General features: G+C 38.7%; 2 protein-coding genes and 1 pseudogene across 2 annotated transcripts in view; 1 reads left to right on the plus strand and 2 right to left on the minus strand.

The window, feature by feature from the left end:
• The window catches only part of LOC118142814 (uncharacterized), a 73,063-nt gene that overhangs the window by 31,499 nt on the left and 18,552 nt on the right, over nt 1–23,012 (minus strand). Inside the window, exons 2-3 of the mRNA XM_035285572.3 lie at nt 22,081–22,207; nt 20,716–20,814 (exon numbers count right to left, since the gene is read on the minus strand). Coding sequence (XP_035141463.1) covers nt 20,716–20,727 — 12 coding nt within the window. The 5' untranslated portion in view covers nt 20,728–20,814; nt 22,081–22,207. The remainder of the gene's footprint in view (nt 1–20,715; nt 20,815–22,080; nt 22,208–23,012) is intronic.
• The window catches only part of LOC100404260 (uncharacterized), a 38,765-nt gene continuing 18,552 nt past the window's right edge, over nt 2,800–23,012 (minus strand). The window contains 4 exon segments of the mRNA XM_035285561.3: nt 2,800–4,483; nt 4,485–5,835; nt 20,716–20,811; nt 22,081–22,207. Of these exon segments, the coding sequence (XP_035141452.1) occupies nt 4,357–4,483; nt 4,485–5,835; nt 20,716–20,811; nt 22,081–22,207 (1,701 nt within the window). The 3' untranslated portion in view covers nt 2,800–4,356.
• LOC118150338 (U6 spliceosomal RNA) lies at nt 14,343–14,439 on the plus strand (annotated as a pseudogene).

The raw sequence follows: 23,012 nt of genomic DNA on the forward strand, positions 1-23,012 counted from the left end.
TTTGGGAGGCTGAGGCATGAGAATTGCCTGAAACTGGGGAGGTGGAGGTTACAGTGAGCTGAGATCGTGTCACTGAACTCCCGACTGGGTAAGAGTGAGACTTCTTGAAGGAAAAAAAAAAAAAAATAGAAGATTCTGCATGGAAACATAAGTTTTGCTATAAGTATATTACAGAGAATATAAAAATATTCACTTACCATTAATTCTCTTAAAAATTTAAAGGTATATTTTCTAGCAAATTGTGTATTTACTACACTTTGTATAACAATCTAATAAAATTTTCCTTTTACAGAAAAAAAACCATGCAACCTCTCACCTGTGGAAAGTGTAGGCCTTTATCTTAATTAACTGATCTGAAAGTTATATTGATAAGTAAACTCTCCAGTTAAAACTAGTTTTTCAGGCTCAAGCCTGTAACCCCAACACGTTGGGAGGCCAAGGTGGGTGGATCACCTGAAGTCAAGAGTTTGAGACCAGCCTGACAGAATGGTGAAACCCCATCTCTAATAATAATACAAAAATTAGCCAGGTATGGTGGCAAGCACCTGTAATCTCAGCTACTCAAAAGGCTGAGGCAGGAGAATCACTTGAACCCAGGAGGCAGAGGTTGCAGTGAGCTGAGATCACGCCACTACACTACACTCCAGCCTGGGTGACAGAGCTAGACTCCGACTCAAAAAAAAAAAAAAACAAAAAAAAAAACAAAAAAAAAAAACACAAGTCAGGTGAGGTGGCTCATGCCTGTAATCCCAGCACTTGGAGAGGCTGAGGTGGGTGGATCATGATGTCAGGGGTTCGAGACTAGCTTGACCAACAATGGTGAAACCCATCTCTACTTAAAAATACACACACATACACAAAATTAGCCAGGTGTGGTGGTTCGCACCTGTAATCCCAGCTACCTGGGAGGCTGAAGCAGGAGAATTGCTTGAACCCAGGAGGCAGAGGTTGCGGTGAGCAGAGTGTGCCATTGCACTCCAGCCTGGGCGACAGAGCGAGATTCTGTTTCAAAAAAAAAGGAAGAAACAAAAAACAACTTTCTCATCAAAATCTGCAAAATACCATGTGAAATAAAATGGCATGAAGACAACAGTGAGAAAACTGTAGCCATAACACACAAAAATGAGGGCTGTGATGCAAACATAGCTGGATACACATAATACAAACAAATCTGAAGACAATTAGAAAAGAAGCATTTTTTAATTCAACAACACTGTTGCAGCCTGAAAACTGTCCTCTTCACATAAAAAATTAATTGTACTTCTTCACCACTAATATTTTCTTTTCTTTTTTTTTAAATAGAAACGGGGTTTCACCATGTTGGCTAGGATGGTCTCGATCCTTGACATTGTGATCCGCCCGCCTCAGCCTCCCAAAGTGCTGGGATTACAGGCTTGAGCCACCTCACCCAGCCAACCACCACTAATATTTTCTATCTCTGACTTGAAATTACAAACTAACTTTAGCAAAAGTATTTATGGCTTTTTCTGGAGCATGTTACACAAGAACTGCCATACATGCTGGCTACATTTACATATAAAAACATCTTCATGACTTATCAAGCTTTCCTTGTATTTACCTGAACCATTTGACTCCATAAATAAATTTACTTATGCCAATTATAAAAAGTAAAAAGAGGCTGGACGCGGCGGCTCATGCCTGTAATCTTAGCACTTTTGGAGGCTGAGGCAGGTGGATTGCCTGAGCTCAAGAGTTCAAGAACAGCCTGGGCACCAGTGAAACCCCCGTCTCTACTAAGATACAAAAAATTATCTGGGCATTGCGGTGGGCACCTGTAGTCACAGCTACTCGGGAGGCTGAGGCAGAAGAATCGCTTGAACCCGGGAGGCGGAGGTTGCAGTGGGCTGAGATCACATCACTGCACTCCAGCCTGGGTGACAGAGTGAGACTCCGTCTCCAAATAAATAAATAAATAGAATGATAACTAAAGAATAGGAAGCTTCTATACAGTATTCCAATTGAAGACAAAACAGTGTGCTAACTACATAAAATGTAACATAATACACTAATTGTGGAATTACATCTAAAAATTATTTTTTATGCATATTTCATAAAAATTATTCTTATAAGGCCGGGCGTGGTGGCTCATGCCTATAATCCCAGCACTTTGGGAGGCCAAGGCAGGAGAATTGCTTGAACCCAGGAGGCAGAGGTTGTGGTGAGCCGAGATCGCGCCATTGCACTCCAGCCTGGGTAACAAGAGCGAAACTCTGTCTCAAAAATAAAATAAAATAAACTTAAATTGGTAAAAAGAAAAATTTAACATAAACAATATTAATTTGCAGTTTAAACCCTCTGACGAGATAACTCCAGATGTTAATCCGCTATGTTGCCAAATAGTATATTGTTACCATCTTTTATCCAAACCCTTAAGTAGAATAGGTTAAAGTTTGTGACATAGTAAGACCTCATTGAATATACAGTAGTATTTATTTATTTTATTTTTTTGAGACAGAGTCTCGCTCTCTTGTTCAGGCTGGAGTGCAGTGGTGGTCTCAGCTCACTGCAACCTCCGCCTCCCGGGTTTAAGCAACTCTCCTACCCAAAGAGCTGGGATTATAGGTGTCTGCCACCATATGGGCTAATTTTTTGTACTTTTAGTAGAGACAGGCTTTCATCATGTTGGCCAGGCTGATCTCAAACTCCTGACCTCATGATCCACCCACCTTAGCCTCCCAAAGTGCTGGGATTACAGGTGTGAGCCACCACGCCCAGCCAGTACTATTTAGCATGTTAAAAATGTTGGATTTAAATATTAACTTCACACATAAGCGAACATTTTTTAAACATATTGCATTTTATTACATAAAAGCACAATTACATACTAATATGTAACATACTAATAGGTTTTCATTTAATTTTAAATAAAATTAAAAATGTTTTCTTCTCATAATGCAAAAGAATATTACTCTGAACACTGACCTAATGCATCACTCAATATTAAGTTAACCACAAAGAGCCTCTTCACTTATATATTCTTCATGCATCTTACATTTTAATGTCCTCACTGTTTCATAGAAAAGATCATAAATAATGCCACCTAATAAAAAAGAATCTCATGTCTTTAATGCAGCAATAGCTGATCACGTGCTTTCACATGTGAATACAACAGGAATGAAGAAACAGCAGGAAATAATTGGAGAGTTGAATGACATAATTATTTACTTTTAAAAAATCTGTACTTTTTTCAAGAAATAAAGTATACTTTGAATGTAATAACTCTCTAAAAAACCTACTCCTTTTAAACTTATATACAAACAACTTTTCCACCAACTTTAATTTTTTTATACCCAGCACTCTGATTTAGTACATCTGGAGTGTCAGTGTCTTATATATTTCTACTGTAAATTCTCTGATATTTACATAGCCTTAATTTTGAATTAATATTTTTTCATTTTTACTATATGTGCAAAAATAGATTTTAGTATAAAATCTCTGGAGTCTTCTAAGCTGTATTTTTGAAAAAGTGTCTTGAAATTTATTAAATTTGCAAGGTTTTTCTTCAATATAAATTTTCTGATGTTGAGCAAAGTTTGAGCAACTACTTCAGAGTTTTCGTCTAGTACAAAATGTGTACAATAAGACCTGTGATACAAAAAAAGGTACTGTGATCCTTTTCACATCTCAATGTTCATCTTCAAAATAAATACTCTTCTTCACTTGAAAGGTTGATATTTTCTGAAAGATCTTTTGACAGTAATTGCACTTACATTCCTTTTATTAAGTATGAACTCTCTAGTGTTGAGTAAGATGTGAACAGACATTAATGGCTTTTGCACAGTCTTTATATTTATAAAATTTTTCTTAATAAATGCTTTCCAGTGCAATAAGCTGTGAGCATTCATTCAAAGTTTTGCCACATTGTTCACTCCGTAGAAGTTTTCTTCAGTATGAATTATCTGGCCTACAATCAAGTGTGACAACCATTTAAAGGCTCTGTCACATTCTTTCCTTTTCTAATATGTCTCACCAGTATTTTTTTTAATGTTTAAGAAAGTTTTAGGCCGTGCATGGTGCCTCACGCCTGTAATCCCAGCTCTTTGGGAGGCCAAGGCATGTGGATCACTAGATCAAGAGATTGAGACCATCCTGGACAACATGGTGAAACCCCGTCTCTACAATCATTTGAACGCGGGAGGCAGAGGTTGCAGTGAGCCAAGACCGCGCCATTCCAGTCCATCCTGGGAAACAGTGTGAGACTCCGTCTCAAAAAAATAAAAAAGTTTGAGGTGTTTTCAAAAGCACTGACCATCTTTCTGGTTTGTAGTTTTTTTTTGCAGTATAAATTATCTTAGGTCTATTACAAATTGAGGACTTGTTGAAAGCAGTGCCATATTATTCACACTCATAGAGTTCCTCTTCAGTATTAATTGTCTTATGTTTAGTAAGAATTGAGGACTGGTTAAAGGCTTTGTTACAGTCTTCACATTTGTACGGTTTCCCTCCAGTATGAATTACTTTGCTCAATAAAGTTTGAGGACTGGTTGAAAGCTCTGCTGTATTCTTCACAGTTGTATGGTTTCTCTCCTGTATGAATTACCTTATGTTTAGTAAGAGTTGAGGATGGGTTAAAGGCTTTATCACATTCTTGGTATTTGTAAGATGTATCCCCAGTATGAGTTATCTTATGTTTAGTAAGGTTTGACATTTGGTTAAAAGCTTTGCCACATACTTCACATTTGTAGGGTTTCTCTCCAGTATGAATTACTTTATGTGCATTAAGTTTTGGGGAACGGTTAAATGCTTTGCCACATTCTTCACATTTGTAGGGTTTCTCTCCAGTATGAATTATCTTATGTGCAGTAAGGTTTGAGGACTCATTAAAAGCTTTGCCACATTCTTCACATTTGTAGGGTTTCTCTCCAGTATGAATTCTTTTATGTTTAGTAAGCGTTGATGACCAATTAAAGCCTTTGCCACATTCGTCACATTTGTAAAATTTCTCTCCAGTATGAATTATCTTATGTTTAGTAAGGTATGAGAATCGGTAAAAAGCTTTGCCACATTCTTCACATTTGTAGGGTTTCTCTCCTGCATGAATTACCTTATGTGTAGTAAGGGTTGATGACTGGTTAAAGGCTTTGCCACATTCCTCACATTTGTAGGGTTTCTCTCCAGTATGAATAATCTTATGTGTAGTAAGATGTGAGGACCGGTTAAAAGCTCTGCCACATTCTTCACATCTGTAGGGTTTCTCTCCAGTATGGATTCTTTTATGAGTAGTAAGGTGCGAGGACCGGTTAAAGGCTTTGCCGCATTCGTCACATCTGTAAGGTTTCTCTCCAGTATGAATTATCTTATGTGCAGTAAGAGTTGAAGACTGCTTAAAAGCTTTGCCACAGTCTTCACATTTGTAGGGCTTCTCTCCAGTGTGAATTCTCCTGTGTCTAGTAAGGGTTGAGAACCAGTTAAAGACTTTACCACATTCTTCACATTGGTAAGAATTCTCCCTAATATGAGTTCTTTTATGTTGAGTTAGGTGTAAAAGCATGCAAAATGATTTGTCACATTTTTTACATTTGAAAGGTTTCTTTCCAGTATATCTTATCTCATGTATATTTGAATTTGAAAATGTGTAAAAGACGTTCACATATTGATCACATTGAAATATTTCACTCTGGGTAGTTGTCAAACACTGGTTTAGTTCATTATAACCTTCTTTGTACAGATTACACTCTTCCACACTTTCACAGTCTGTAGTTAACTGTAAATCTTCATGTCCACATTTCCCATATCTTCTCAATATGACTTCTTGGAAAGAATCTTTTATGCCCTGCACTGGCCAAAGGTCTTGGGCAAAATGAGAATATATAACTGAAAGAAATAAAAATAACAAATTACTCCATTTACTAGACTCAAATCTAACCCAGAAAATTATACAAACTACATATACAAGATGGCACAGCAAAATACCAAAGGCCCTATTTTCTATAGACATGTAAACGTAACAAAAACATACAACAAAAATACATCTGAGGAAATGTATAAAAGAGTTAAGTGTGGGAAGTGCCCCAGCTGAGCACAACAGAGAGTGACAGAGAAGAAAAAGAAAAGTCTGTTACATTTACCCAGCACAGCTCTTCCGGCTCCCCAATATAACATAGCGCCTTTCCAAGTAAACTGCCAACTTATGGTTTCTTTTTAAAAAGACAAGTAAAATACTGCACATACATATTTACTACTTGCTTCTGGAGGTTTTTCTAGACACTGGTTTCTGGATCCTCGACATAGTGCTCAAAGAAATGGTGGTATACTTTGGAATGACAGTTTATGTCTGCTGAGACCAAAGCTAAATGTTACAGCAGAGAGACTAGAGTACCACACACAGAAGACAGATATAGCAAATGATTACTGACTGTTAAGAAGAAACACAAAGGGGCCAGATGAGGTGGTTCACACCTGTAATACCAGCACTTTGGGAGGCCAAGGCTGGTGGATCACCTGAAGTCACAAGTTTGAGACATGGTGAAACCCTATCTCTACTAATATATATATTTTTTAAAAATTAGCCAGGTGTGGTGGCCTGCACCTGTATTCCCAGGTACTTGGGAGACTGAGGCGAGAGAATTGCTAGAACCCAGGAGGCAGAGGTTGCAGTGAACCAAGATTGGGCCATTGTACTCTAGTATGGGAGACAGAGCGAGATTCTGTCTCAAGAAAAAAAAAGAAAAGAAACACAAACTCCTTTAAATAAAAAATAAGCACAAAATTGTAGACAAGATACATTCTAGGAACATGCCTAAGAGACTCCCAGAATCTTTAGACAATTGCTCAGAGTATGACATAACAAAGCTATTATATATATATTTTTTTTTTGAGACGGAGTTTTGCTCTTGTTACCCAGGCTGGAGCGCAATGGCGCGATCTCGGCTCACCGCAACCTCCACCTCCTGGGTTCAGGTAATTCTCCTACCTCAGCCTCCCGAGTAGCTGGGACTACAGGCACGCGCCACCATGCCCAGCTAATTTTTTGTATTTTTAGTAGAGACGGGGTTTCACCATGTTGACCAGGATGGTCTTGATCTCTTGACCTCGCGATCCACCCGCCTTGGCCTCCCAAAGTGCTGGGATTACAGGTGTGAGCCACCGCGCCTGGCCAACAAAGCTATATTATAAAGATTGTGACAGGTAGCCTTTTTCAATGTCCAAATGTCAATCATAGATTATAATGTATACAAAACAGAGCAATATAGTTTTATCAAAAATATTATAAAAAACCATAAAAATATTAATTTAAAAATTGAAAATAGGGCTGGGTGCGGTGGCTCACGCCTGTAATCTCAGCACTTTTGGAGGCTGAGGCGGGGGGATCAAGAGGTCAAGAGATCGAGATCATCCTGGTTAACATGGTGAAACCTCGTCTCTATTAAAAAAAAAATTGAAAATAATTTGGGTAATAGTAAAATAGGTACATAGAGAACTACAGAAAATCAGAAAAATGATAAGAACAAAATACATAAAATATAAAAAAAAAAAAACAAAAATTATAAAAGTAAAAAATGTCAAAAGGAATAACTGAGATATCCTGAAAGAAAGAAATGACATAAAAACAAAAAGCTCAGCCAGGTGCGGTGGCTCACGCTTGTAATCCTAGCACTTTGGGAGCCCAAGGTGGGCAGATCATGAAGTCAGGTTCGCAGACCATGAGGTCAGGAGATCGAGATCATCCTGGCCAACATCGTGTCTACTAAAAATACAAAAATTAGCTGGACATGGTGGCACAAGCCTGTAGTCCCAGCTACGTGGGAGGCTTTGGCAGGAGAATTGCTTGAACCCAGGAGGTGGAGGTTGCAGTGAGCCAAGATCATGCCACTCCACTCCAGCCTGGGCGACAGGAGTGAGACTCCATATCAAAAAAAAAAAAAAAAACTCAAAAAACAAACTAGGATACACACAAAAATATTTATAACAAACACTTATATAAGCACAATTTCAAAAGTCACAGAAAAAAAGAGAATCTTGGAAACTGCAAGATAAAAGTGATGCATCATTTGCAAGCATAGTCTTATGAGATAGCCAGTGAATTATCAACAAAACTTTTGCAGACCACAAGGGTACTGTCTGATATAGTGAAAGTCCTGAAACAAACAAAAAAAAAACTTTTCAAGTGAGTATAATACCATCAGCAAAGATGTCCTGCTAAATTAAAAAAAAAAACAAAACAAAACTTCAGGCGGGGCGCGGTGGCTCACGCCTGTAATCCCAGAACTTTGGGAGGCCGAGGCAGGTGGATCACGAGGTCAAGAGATCGAGACAATCCTGGTCAACATGGTGAAACCCCGTCTCTACTAAAAATATAAAAAAATTTGCTGGACATGGTGGCGTGTGCCTGTAATCCCAGCTACTCAGGAGGCTGAGGCAGTTGAATTGCCTGAAGCCAAGAGGCGGAGGTTGTGGTGAGCCAAGATCACGCAGTTGCACTCCAGCCTGGGTAACAAGAGTGAAACTCCATCTCAAAAAAAAAAAAACTTCAAAAACAACCAAATTCTGAAGAAGCGTATTGGCACTCCATAAAAAGTGCCAAAAAAGGTGCTAAAAGCAATTGTTTCTACTAAAAATAACATTACTCAACGAAACAACACATAATCATATAAAAATACATTTATTTTCTGGAAAAGACATGCAGAAACACAAAAAATTGATTTTTTTAAAGCATTATTATAATGGTGCAAAAAACATTTTTAAATTATTCTCTAAAATTTGAACGTTAAAAAACAGAAATTATTATAAACATGTTAATGAATATACAACATAAAAAGATATAATTTGAACCATCAATGACAAATTTGAGGGCAGACGTAATGAGAAAACATTTTTGTATGCAACTAAGTTTTTTTTAATATCACACTGAAGTATGTTGTATCTTTTAGAGATTTTATGTAATCCCCAAGGTAGCACAAAGAATATATTTGTGTAGATACATAAAACAAAATAAGAAAGAAGTAAAAGCATATCAACATAGTAATAAAAAATACACAAGTTAAGAGAAAATGAGAGACAAAGATACAAGCATCAAATAAAACAATAAGTCTTTCTGTTTCACAGTCTACATATCTTGGCTCACTGCAACTTCTGCCTCCCAGGTTCAAGAGATTCTTCTGCCTCAGCCTTCTGAGTAGCTGGGACTACAGGCGTGCACCACCATGCCCAGCTAATTTTTGTATTTTTTTTTTTTGAGACGGAGTTTCGCTCTTCTTACCCAGGCTGGAGTGCAATGGCGCGATCTCGGCTCACCGCAACCTCCGCCTCCTGGGTTCAGGCAATTCTCCTGCCTCAGCCTCCTGAGTAGCTGGGACTACAGGCATGTGCCACCATGCCCAGCTAATTTTTTGTATTTTTAGTAGAGATGGGGTTTCACCTTGTTGACCAGGATGGTCTTGATCTCCTGACCTCGTGATCCACCTGCCTTGGCCTCCCAAAGTGCTGGGATTACAGGCTTGAGCCATCGAGCCCGGCATTTTTGTATTTTTAGTAAAAACAGGGTTTTACCATGTTGGCCAGGATGTTCTCAATCTCTTGACCTCATGATCTGTCTACCTCAGCCTCCTATAGTGCTGGGATTACAGGCATGAGTCACTGTGACCCACCAAAAAAAGAAGTCTTAACAAATTTTTTAAAACCGAAAAGTTACATGAATTACATTCTATGATCAAAATGAAATGAGTATAAAGCAATAGACAAAAACTGAAAAATTTACAACTTTATAGAAATTAAACAACACACTCCAACATGCTCCTGTTCAAAGGTTGACATAATTAATATTTTGAAGATGTCCATACTGCTCAATGTAATCTAGAAATTTAATGCAATTTTTCTTTAGAATTTCTCATTGCATTTTGGATGAAACAGAAACAGCAACCCCCTGAGTATAGGAAATCCCCAAAGACGATAAAGTACCCAAAGTCTTCTAAAAAGGAAGCTTGTTAAAGTCAGTACACTTCCCGATTTCAAAATACATTACAAAGTTACAGAATAAAAACAAATTGGTATAGCTATAATGGTCAAAAAAATAGAATGCGAGTCATATATAAACTTTCACATATATGGCCATATGAAGAGTTCTTGGCATACCCATCATTACTGCAGCATTGTTACTGAAAGCAACAATGTGATTTTCTGTCACCAAATTATTCAGTAGATATAATTTAAAATATAAAAATAGTGGAATATCACCCAGGACTTAAAAAGCCAAAAATATTCTAACCACCATAAAGCTAAAGCTTGATGACATTACACAAAACAAAATGACCAGCCACAAAAAGAGACTGTACGAGGTATGTGAGGCAGTTACACTCTTAGAAAAAGAAAGCAGAGTGGTGTTTGCAAAGTGCCAGAGAATCGGAAGAATTAGTTCTTGTTGAATGTATACTGAGATTGAGCTTCGCAAGATAAAAACATTCTAGGGATATGTGGCACAACACTTTCATACAGTTAATATGTCTCAACAGCTTATTTTATTTTTTCAGAGACAGAGTCTTGCTCTGTTACCCAGGCTGAGTACAGTGGTATGATCTTGGCTCACTGCACCCTCCACCTCCCAGGTTCAAGCGATTCTCCTGCCTCGGCCTCCTGAGTAGCTGGGACTACAGGTGACCATCACAATGCCTGGCTAATTTTTGTATTTTTAGGAGAGACGGGTTTTCACCATGTTAGCTAGGCTGGTCCCAAACTCCTGACATCAGGCAATCCGCCCACCTCAACCTCCCAAAGTGCTGGATTACAGGCATGAGCCACCGCACCCAGCCCAAACAGCATTATTTTAAAAGGGTTGGCAATAAATTTTGTTATGTGGTTCTGACAAGAAACAATAAACAGTAATACTTTAAAAAAGATGCAAAGTTATGATAGTTTTTATATAATCTTCAAACCCACAAGCATTTCTCTCACACAAAAATATAGATTCACAATAGATACTGAAATTAGGAGAATTTTTTTTTTCTTGAGATGGGGTTTCACTCTTGTTACCCAGGCTGGAGTGCAATGGCGTAATCTCGGCTCACCGCAACCTCCGCCTCCTGGGTTCAAGCCTCAGCCTCCTGAGTAGCTGGGACTACAGACGTGCACCACCATGCCCAGCTAATTTTTGTATTTTTAGTAGAGACGGGGTTTCACCATGTTGACCAGGATGGTCTCGATCTCTTGACCTCGTGATCCACCCGCCTCGGCCTCCCAAAGTGCTGGGATTACAGGCTTGAGCCACCGTGCCCGGCCTGAGGAGAATTTTTATGACTGCTCACCTAGAGAAGATTGAACAACCATTCACAACAAACCTACTCAACAAATATACAAGTCATAAAAAACACAGAGATAATATTTATACAGGCAAAAAAACACGGAAATAATGATTTTGGCAATAGACATATGGCTGATTTGTATTTGATTTTGCTACAAACTGACTTAAATTGTACAGAGTTAAACACTGTCGTACACAATTATAATATAAACTAAAACATTAAAGCACAGTTAACTGGTGTAAGCTGGCATACCCTAAAATATATAACCCAAAAATATAAAATTGCAAAAGAAAAAAAAATATAGAATTTCAAAATTATTGAACAACATCAAATAGATTAATATATTCATGAAATAAAACTTAGAAGAAGATAGGCCGGGTGCGGTGGCTCAAGCCTGTAATCCCAGCACTTTGGGAGGCTGAGGCGGGTGGATCACGAGGTCAAGAAATCAAGACCAGCCTGGTCAACATGGTGAAACCACATCTCTACTAAAAAAAATACAAAAAATTAGCTGGGCATGGTGGCGCGTGCCTATAATCCCAGCTACTCAGGAAGCTGAGGCAGGAGAATTGCCTGAACCCAGGAGGCGGAGGTTGCGGTGAGCCGAGATCGCGCCATTGCACTCCAGCCTGGGTAACAAGAGCAAAACGCCGTCTCAAAAAAAAAAAACAAACAAACCAAACAAAAACAAAAAAACTTAGAAGAAGAATATAGGGAAAAAGTAATACAGACGTAAATTAAAGAAAAAGAAAGCTGAGAACTTCCCAAATTCTGATTTAACAACAAAAAAAATTCTACCATAATACTTATTTCAAAATCATTTTACTTTGAAAACAAAATAAAGCCGGGCACGGTGGCTCAAGCCTGTAATCCCAGCACTTTGGGAGGCAGAGGCGGGTGGATCACGAGGTCAAGAGATGGAGTCCATCCTGGTCAGCAAGGTGAAACCCCGTCTCTACTAAAAATATGAAAAATTAGCTGGGCATGGTGGTGCGCGCCTGTAGTCCCAGCTACTCAGGAGGCTGAGGCAGAAGAATTGCCTGAACCCAGGAGGCAGAGGTTGCGGTGAGCCGAGATTGCGCCATTGCACTCCAGTCTGGATAACAAAAGCGAAACTCCGTCTCAAAAATTAAAAAAAAAAAAAGAATAGTGATTATTAAAAGGTCAAGAAACAATAGATACGGGTGAGGCTGTGGATAAACAGAAATACTTTTACACTGTTGGTGGGAATGTACATTAGTTGAATCATTATGGAAGACAGTATGGCAGTATTCCTAAAAGACCTAGAACCAGAAATACCATCTGACCCAGAAATCCCATTACTGGGTATATACCCAAAGGAATATAAATTATTCTATTATAAAGATACGTGGATGTGTATGTTCATTGCAGCACTATTTACAATAGCAAAGACATGGAATCAATCCACATGTCCATCAATGGCAGACTGGATAAAGAAAATGTGGTACATATACACTACAGAACACTACGCAACCATAAAAAAGAATAAAATCAGCCAGTTGTGGTGGCTCATGCCTGTAATCCCAGCACTTTCGGAGGCTGAGGCGGGACGATCATGAGGTCAAGAGATCAATACTATCCTAGCCAACATGGTGAAACCCCGTCTCTACTAAAAATATAAAAATTAGCTGGGCGTGGTGGCTCATGCCCATAGTCCCAGCTGCTCAGGAGGCTGAGGCAGGAGAATCGCTTGAGCCCCAGCGGCAGAGGTTGCAGTGAGCCAAGATTGTGCCACTGCACTCCAGCCTGGAAACTCCATATCAAAAAAAAAAGAATAAGGATCATGTACTTTGTGAAGGCATGGATGGAGCTGAAAGCCATTATCCTCAGCAAACTAATGCAGAAACACAAATCGAAACACCACATATTTTTACTCATACGTGGGAGCTGAACAATAAGAACGCATGGACACATAAAAGGGAACAACACACACCGGGACCTGTCATACTGGGGAACAGAGAGCATCAAGATAAACAGCTAATGCACACAGGGCTAAATATCTAAGTGATGAGTTGATAGGTACAGTAAATCACTATGGGACATGTTTACCTATGTAACAAATTTATAAATTCTGCAAACCTATTCCAGAACACACAAAAAAGTAAACCCAATAACAATGAAACTGGTAATAGTAACGTTATTTCTTTAAGCAATCATTTTATTTTATTTTTTGTTATTATTATTTTTTTTGAGACAGAGTTTCACTCTTGTAACCCAGACTGGAGTGCAATAGCATGATCTCGGCTCACCGCAACCTCCGCCTCCTGGGTTCAGGCAATTCTCCTGCCTCAGCCTCCTGAGTAGCTGGGATTACAGGCACGCACCACTATGCCCAGCTAATTTTTTGGATTTTTAGTTGAGATGGCATTTCACCATGTTGACCAGGATGGTCTTGATATGTTGACCTCGTGTTCCACCCACCTCGGCCTCCCAAAGTGCTGGGATTACAGGCTTGAGCCACCACGCCCGGCCAAGCAATCATTTTAAACATAAATTAATTGAACTACTTAATTAAAAAAATGTATAATCCCAGGACTTTGTTGGGCCCAGGGGGGCTGATCACTTAAACTCAATAATTTGAGACCAGACTGGACAACATGGCCAAACTCTGTCCCTGCAAAACAAACCAAACAAAAACAATGAGCTAGGCATGATGGCACATATTTGCAGCCCAGCTACTTGAGAAGCTGAAATGAGATCATCCGAGTTTGGGAGGTTGAAGTTGCAGTGAGCTGTAATCACGCCACTGCAAACCAGCTTGGTTGACTTAGTGAGACTTTATCTCAAAAATATATACATTTATAAAAAGAAGAAGGAATAAGATGCCTAAGTAGTTTAAGTAAAAAAGCATACAATATGCTGCATATAACAGACTCATTTTAGCATTGAGTCAAATAGGCTGAAAGTAACAGCATGAAAAGAATCTATATTTCATGCAAATAGTAACCACAATTGGGTGAGGTGGTAGTAATTATATTGGAAATAATATCCTTTAAGTCAAGTACTAACATTAGACAAACACTGATGTTATATAATGGCCAAGTGGGTTAAGAATCTGTAACTATCGTGCCCACTTCGGCAGCACATATACTAAAACTGGAACGATACAGAGAAGCCCCTGCGCAAGGATGACACGCAAATTCTTGAAGCATTCCATGTTTTTTTTAATATTAAAAATTTTAAAAATCTATAACTATCGTAACTACCTATTTATGTTTATCTATCTATGTATATATGACATCAGGACTCCAAAATATATCAAGAAAATTTTGGCAAAGGTAAAGCAAGAAATACATAGCAACATAATAATTGTAGACATAAAGACCCATTTGTTGGGATTGTATTGACAACTTAACAAAATTAAACTTTTTGAACCCTGAGTTGAAGAATGTGTTTTATTTTAATTTTATTTATTTTTATTTTTAGAGACGTGCTCATGTTGCCCATGCTAGTTTGGAACTCCTGGGCTCAACCAATGCTCTTGGCTTGGCCTCTCAAAATGCTAGTACTACAGGTGTGAGCCACTTCACTCAGCCCATGTGTTTTTTTTAAATATATTCTTGGATTTGCTAGTTTTACTTTTGCCTTTTTTTGAGACAGAGTCTCTGTCACCCAGGCTGGGATGCAATGGCACAATCTTGGCTCACTGTAACCTCCGCCTCCCAGGTCCAAGTGATTCTCTTGCCTCAGCCTTTCAAGTAGCTGGGATTACTACTACCCGCCATTATGTCCGGCTAATTTTTGTAGAGACAGGGTTTAACTATGTTGGTCAGGCTGGTCTTTTTGGATTTCATATGAATTTTAAAATAATTTTTTCTAATTTTGTGAGAGATATCAGGAACAGTTTACTGGGATAAGCACTGAATTACTTTTGACAGTATGGCCATTTTTACTCCAGCGTGGATGACAGAGCAAGACTCTGTCTCAAAAAAAAAAAAAAAAAAAAAGCAAAAGTAAAACTGATCATCTCAGGTCAGGAGTCCGAGACCAGCCTGGCCAACATGGTGAAATCTTATCTCTACTAAAAATACAAAAATTAGCTGGGCATGGTGGTTGATGCCTGAAATCTCAGCTACTTAGGAGGCCGACAAGAACTGCTTGAACTTGGGAGGTGGAGGTTACAGTGAGCCGAAATCATGCCATAGCACTCCAGCCTGGGCAACAGCAAGAGACTCCATCTCAAAATAAAAAGAAAAAGAAGAGAAAAAAAAGAAAATCTTGTCATATTTTACGATAAACTTTGAGAATATTATGTCAACTAAAATAATTCAGTAATGAAATGATGGATACAGTTATGATTCCACTTATATGAGATATCTTAATTAGTCACACTCATTAAAACAGAAAGTGGAAGCATGTTTCTCAAGGTCTAGAAAGAGGGTGGTAAAGTGGGTTGTTATGTAATAGGTACTGAGTTTTAGTTTCAAAAAATGTAAAATATATAAAAGTCTTTTGCCTAACAATGTGCATATAATTAACATGCCTGAAAAGTAAAGCTGCTTTTTTTTTTTGAGACAGGGTCTCACTCTGTCACCCAAGCTAACATGCACTGGTACAGTTTTGGCGTACTTTAGCCTCAAATTCCAAGGCTCAAGTAATCCTCCCTACTCAAGCTCATAAGTATTTCGTAGAGAGGGAATTTCCATGTTTCCCAGGTTGGTTTCAAACTTTTGAGCTCAAATAATCCTGGATTATAGAGGTGAGCCACCACCATGTCTGGCCCTGAAATGTACACTTAAATAGATTTAATATGGTAAATAGTATGTTATGTGTTTTTACAAGAATTTTTCTAAAGAAAAAATGAAAAAAAAAAATAGAGATTTACAAGTATTTTCAAAAATTACTTTCGAATTACAAATTGTTTCTCTCACACAAAGGTAGGAGAAATATCATCATTAAACACATGGTGAAAATAAGCCATGGGGAAAATACTGCCATGGCTACTCACTCAGGTTACGTAAAAGATCCACTAAAAATTAGCTAAGAAAGGATATATACAAGATAAGCCATAACCAATATTGGGGCCTTATTTATAAATAAACAGACACACATATATATCTAATGGTGACAGACACATGGCTGATTTATAAGAGATAAACAGAACTGCAAACTGTCTAAAATTACATTACATAAGTGAAACCAAAAAAATCCATATGTTAAGAAACCTACACTAACAAAACACTGCTATGAAACTGCACAACAAGTGACACATTTACTCATAAAATCTTCGATGCACACTGATACACCATTAAAAAAGAATGTGTGTAACTACAGTATTTGACTCTACGTACTCATGAAAGGCAGGTATTTTGAATCACTGACATACACCATGGGGTAGTAAAATTCCAGAGAATATGCAGTATGATTATAAATAGAATATGCGAATGAGAAACTTTTTTTTTGAGACGGAGTCTCGCTCTTGTTACCCAGGCTGGAGTGCAATGGCGCGATCTCGGCTCACCGCAACCTCCACCTCCTGGGTTCAGGCAATTCTCCTGCCTCAGCCTCCCGAGTAGCTGGGATTACAAGCGCACACCACCAATCCCAGCTAATTTTTGTATTTTTAGTAGAGACGAGGTTTCACCTTGTTGACCAGGATGGTCTCGATCTCTTGACCTTGTGAACCACCCGCCTCGGCCTCCCAAAGTGCTGGGATTACAGGCGTGAGCCACCGCGCCTGGCCGAATGAGAAACTTTTAATAAATACATGTTTAAAAGGAATTAGCAATAATTCTCATATTTCAAATATATGATATTCTTACACAATATGAATGAAACATGTAATGTAACTAACTTTAGAAACAAAAAGCTTTAAATTAAAATACTTATGTTTTACAAAATATAGTTAGAGCCTCTGACATATAAAACAAATATTTGGCACTAAATTATGTTATCATTTAGATACAGGCCGAAGGAAGTGGATGAAAATCCTATAATTCCTTTTTGCCTGCAGCAAACTTAAATTATAAGTAACTGTTTAGTAAATAGGAGTACCTACCGATTATGTCATTTACTTAAGGCATAACATGTAAATTCTACCATATTGTCCTAAATGTCTGAATCTAGAATTACAGACAAGCTTGAGATGTAAAATAGAAAGTAAAAATGTATAGAGAGTAATTAGTATCATGAAAAAAAAATGAAAAGTTCTCTATTTGCTTAACCTCTCCAAAGCAAGAAAATTTGTTAGCTATCCCTGCAAAAATGGCTTCATGAGAGAACCAGGCATCTTGGCTCACACCTGTAACGACAACTACATGGTACATTGAGGTTGGAGACCTGCTTCAGGCCAGGATTTCAAGACCAGCCTGGATTATGAAGCAAGACCTCATCTCCAAAATAAGTACCTTGAATAAAGCTCTGAAATCCAGGGAGGGACTTGTGAAACTCTGCTAAAGCCCAAGACTGAGGAGTGTTCTTTTCAGAGGGCAGGTCCTCATTCACTTGAAAAACTACAAGAACCCTGGTCTTGGCTACAAACCAACAAATGGCCCACCCAACTTGCTCCCACTGAGAATTCAGAACTTACTCTGTAACCAACCCAAATTTCTCCAAGCCACAGTCTGGGAGAGATCCTGGCCTTTCAGAGGCCTGAAGGGAGACACCCATTTACAGCCATGCAGACAGGCCTACAGACCTTGGCCTTTACTGTGGTCCCTGAAACAGTTCAATGACTCAGTTCCAGCTCCATGAGCCACGGTTCAAGGCCAGTTGTGCCTAAAGAGAAACCCACACAGTGACCTGTGGAAACCCTCTCTGGTACTCAGTAAAAGCCATACTCATTCACATCCTGATATGAGAGCCATCATATATGATCCTGACTGCAGAAATCTGCCCTATTGTCTGCTCTACAGATCAAAATCCTAAAGGATATTCAATCTGTCCAAAAATAAAATGGAAATTACAACTACCCAAGCCCCTGTAACAAGCCAACTAAAGGTGGACCCTAGTGCAGACTCAGCAGCCTTGTGCTAAAGCTACAGTCCCACTCCACTGCAAACTCAGAAGGCATTCTATGATATTGGAGACATTACAGAAAAAGATCTTTACCTCCTGAAACCAGGTTGTTTGTTTTGAGACAGAATCTCACTCTGCTCTCCAGGCTGCAGTGCAATGGCATAATCTTGGCTCACTACAGCCTCCACCTCCGAGGCTAAAGCAATTCTCCTCCTTCAGCCTCATAAGTAACTGGGCTTACAGGTGCATGCCACCATGCTCAGATAATTTTTCTATTTTTAGTAGAAATGGGGTTTCACCATGTTGGCCAGGCTGGTCCCAAACTCCTTACCTGGTGATCCACCCACCTCAGTCTCCCCAAGTGCTGTGATTACAGCCATGAGCCACTGCACTCAGCCCTGAAACCAGTTTATAAAAGCTTGAGGAGTTGTTTTCTCCTTCAAATTCACACAGGCCAATGCAAAACTATATTGTGCCCATTGTCAATGCTTCTATTTTAACACAGCACTCACTGGAAGTATGTGGTAGAATAATGAATCAAAAACATTTTTTAAAAGTCACTGAAATTGAAGACAAGGCTGGGTGTGGTGGTTCACACCGGTAATCCCAGCACATTGGGAGGCCAAGGCAGGGGGATCCCTAGAGGTAAGAAGTTAAAGACCAGCATTGCCAACATGGTGAAACTCCACCTCAACTAAAAATACAAAAACATTAGCTCGGTGTGGTGGCGGGTACTTGTAATCCCAGCTACTCAAGAGGCTAAGGCAGGAAAACTGCCTGAACCCAGGAGGCAGAAGTTGCAGTGAACCAAGATCATGCCATTGCACTCCAGCCTGTGCAACAAGAAACTGTCTCAAACAGCAAAAAAAAAAAGAAAAGAAAAGAAAAGAAATTAAAGACAAATGAGTAAAAAGTTGCTGTTTATGGATCATATGATCTTATATATAAAAACCATAAACAGTACATTTAAATTTGTCTAAACTAATAAATATACCCAGTAAATTAGCAAAAATATAAAATTAACACACAAGCATAAGTTATTGTTCCATACACTTAAAACAAACTATCTAATAGAGAAATAACATAATCTTATTTAAAATAGCATTAAAATAATAAATTTTTAGAATAAATTTAACCAAGGAGGTAAGAAACCTTTACAATGAAAGATGTAGTTACTAATAAAAGAAATTAGAAGACACAAATAAATTTAAAAATATTTCATGTCTATGGATTAAAAACATAAATATTGTTAAAGTGCCCTATTACCTAAAGTAATCTATAGAGTTGCTAAATTCCCTTTTAAAATTTCAGTGGCATTTTTCTTCATAGTAATGGAATATATAATTCTAAAATTTACAATAAACTTCAAATAACCAAAGCAATCTTGAGGAAAAAGAACAAAGAATAGGGACATCATACTTTATAATTTGAAACTATATTTCAAAAATATGTTAATAAAAACAGCATGGAATGTGTAGAAAAATAGCAGCAACAACAACAAACAATGAAACAGAAACCACTACCCTTGCATATTTCAGATATGATGCAAAAAGAGAACTAAGAGAATAGTTTGTCTGGGCACAGTGGTTCACACCTGCAATCCCAGAACTTTGGGAGGCCAAGGCAGGCAGATCACATGGTGAAACCCTGACTCTACTAAAAATACAAAACATTAGCTGGGTGGGATTGTGGGTGCCTGTAATCCCAGCTACTTGGGAGGCTGAGGCTGGAGAATTGCTTGAACCTGGGAGGCAGAGGTTGTAGTGTGCTGAAATTGTGCCACTGCACTTCAGCCTGGGCAACAAAAGCAAAATTCAATCTCAAAAAAAAAAAAAAGAAGAAGAAAAAAGAAAAAGTTTAACATAGAGTTTCTCAAAATCATACAGATATTTGTGTGTCCCCCAAGACAATGGAAAAGCAGCCAGATTGTGCAGTCTCATATGCCATTAAGAGGACTTTGGTTCTGACGGTAAACTTGAAGGGAAATCACCAAAGGGAAAGTCAAATCCTTAAAGAATTTAAAAGCATAGACAGAAGACGCCCCTATGTGAGAGTAAAATTTTAAAAACTCAAGCTTTCCAGAAAATATTTGCTTTGAAACACAGAATCCCAAGTCACATTTTCAGCATTGGCTTTCTTTTTGCTGTCGTCTGTTGTATTCACTCTCTTTTTTTTTTTTGAGGCGGAGTTTCGCTCTTGTTACCCAGGCTGGAGTGCAATGGCACGATCTCTGCTCACCGCAACCTCCGCCTCCTGGGTTCAGGCAATTCTCCTGCCTCAGCCTCCTCAGTAGCTGGGATTACAGGCACGCGCCACCATGCCCAGCTAATTTTTGTATTTTTAGTAGAGACGGGGTTTCACCATGTTGACCAGGATGGTCTCGATCTCTTGACCTCATGATCCGTCCGCCTCAGCCTCCCAAAGTGCTGGGATTACAGGCTTGAGCCACCGCACCCGGCCTGTTGTATTCACTCTCACCTACCTGGGGGTTCATCTACCATCTCAAGTCTCCTCATATTCCAGGGCTCTTTTCCTTGCTCCAGACAGGTGATCAGGTCTGGCTTAGAAACAGCAATACCTGCTTTATTAAAAATAAAAAAAAAAACATGAATCTTTCTCATATTTGTCAGTTACCAACCTGGTACTGTGCTTACTAAAGAGAATGTAGAATACTCTAGAAAATTAATCCTAAAATACAAATTTATGACAAAAATTTCTAAGTATTTAGAAAATGTTTTACATTTGTAGGTTCTTAACTTCACTTAAATATTTTACTTAAATACCAATTTCAAAAATTGGTGGTGGTAAATAGGTTTTAAGAAATGGGCCAGGCGCGGTGGCTCAAGCCTGTAATCCCAGCACTTTGAAAGGTCAAGGCAGGTGGATCACGAGGTCAAGAGATTGAGACCATCCTGGTCAACATGGTGAAACCCCATCTCTACTAAAAATACAAAAAATTAGCTGGGCATAGTGGCGTGTGCCTGTAATCCCAGCTACTCAGGAGGCTGAGGCAGGAGAATTGCCTGAACCCAGGAGGCGGAGGTTGCAGTGAGCCGAGATCGCACCATTGCACTCCAGCCTGGGTAACAAGAGCAAAACTCCGTCTCAAAAAAAAAAAGAAATGGATGGCTGGGTGCTGTGGCTCATGCCTGTAATCCCAACACTTTGGGAGACCAAGGCAGGTGGATCACTTGTGGTCCGGAGTTCAAGACCAGCCTGGCCAGCATGGTGAAATCCCTTCTCTACTAAAAATACAAAAATTAGCTGGGCTTGGTGTCGGGTTCCTGTAATCCCAGCTACTTGGAAGGCTGAGGCAGAGAATTGCTTGAATCAGGAGGCCGAGGTTGCAGTGAGCTGAGATTATGCCATTGCACTCCAACTTGGGTGACAGAGCAAGACTCCATCTCAAAAAAAAAGAAATTTAGCTGGGCATGGTGGCATGCACCTGTAGCCCCAGTTAGTTGGGAGGCTGAGGCAGGATCAGTTGAACCCAGGAGGCAGAAGTTGCAGTGAGCCAAGATTGCACTACTGCACTCCAGCCTGAAGACAGAGCAAGATTCTGTATCTAAAAAAAAAGACATGGGAAATAATATTTTATGCCACTAAATTTCTGGCATTACCACTAATCTAGAGTGAAGGATACATTATCAGCCCAGGAATGTGCAAAGTCAAGATAAAACATTTTGAAAAAATTCTTTTCTACATAAACAAATCCTCAAGATTTTCTTTAAAACAGGAATCAGAAACTCATTTATGCAAAGCATAAATTACCAAAAGTTATTCTACAAAAAAAGAGAAATGAAACCCTTAGGGTATATGAGGAATTGTATATTAAAGTTATTCTCACCCAAGAAGGCCAGGTTTCTGTAGTTCTCTAACATCACTTTTCTATACAAATCCTGCTGAGCAGTGTCCAGGCATTGCCACTCCTCTAGAGAGAATTCTATGGCCACATCCCTAAATGTCAACGGCCCCTGAAAAACACAAGCACACAGACACATATATTTACCAAGTAGCCACGGGCAGAATTTATTATTTGAATTAAAGTGAGATGAGAAAGTAAAGAGAATTGGTTTTGACTTGTAGAAATCACTGAAATTATCCAATAATTTTTAACACAAATATTATCTCATGTTTAACTCTGAGAGAAGAGGATGGCATAAAATCCACAACCCTGGTGTATATATGATACTTCTCTGGATGATAAAGTATAAAATTAAGGGCATAAACAAAAATATGTATACTCTTGAGGGCTATATTTACATCATAAAGTTTGAGTTCTGTATATTTTTCAGATGAAAATAGACAGTTGAGTTAGAAGGTAGCTCTCAACTTTAAATGTGAACAAGAAACTGGGGATCCTGTTGTGTAGATTTCTTTTGTTCAGGAGATCCAGAATAAAGTCTGAACTTCTGAATTTCTAACAAGCTCACTAGTAATGCCACTGTTTTTGGCCTAAGAAAACTACTTTGTCAAACGTCCAGTAAACGGAAGAGCCTATGTTTTACCAATTTTTTTTCTGGCCTGTAAACAAAGATAAGAGCCTTCATTTTCCAAACACAGATATATGCAGAGAAAATCTAAGAAAAAAGGGCAGGTGCCACATTAATTGTAATGGTTTATGCACATTAGCTGCATAAAAATACTTAATAATGAAGAGAAAAATAATTAACTCAAGTGAAAAAAGATCTGTCAGAGAGCTCTGCAACCAAGTAAATCATTCACGTCAATCACACTAGAACACATTTTTAGGATGTGCTGATGTACATAGAACACGAC

This window comes from Callithrix jacchus, chromosome 22 (genome assembly GCF_049354715.1).
Source record: "Callithrix jacchus isolate 240 chromosome 22, calJac240_pri, whole genome shotgun sequence".
NCBI classification, from domain to species: Eukaryota; Metazoa; Chordata; class Mammalia; order Primates; family Cebidae; genus Callithrix; species Callithrix jacchus.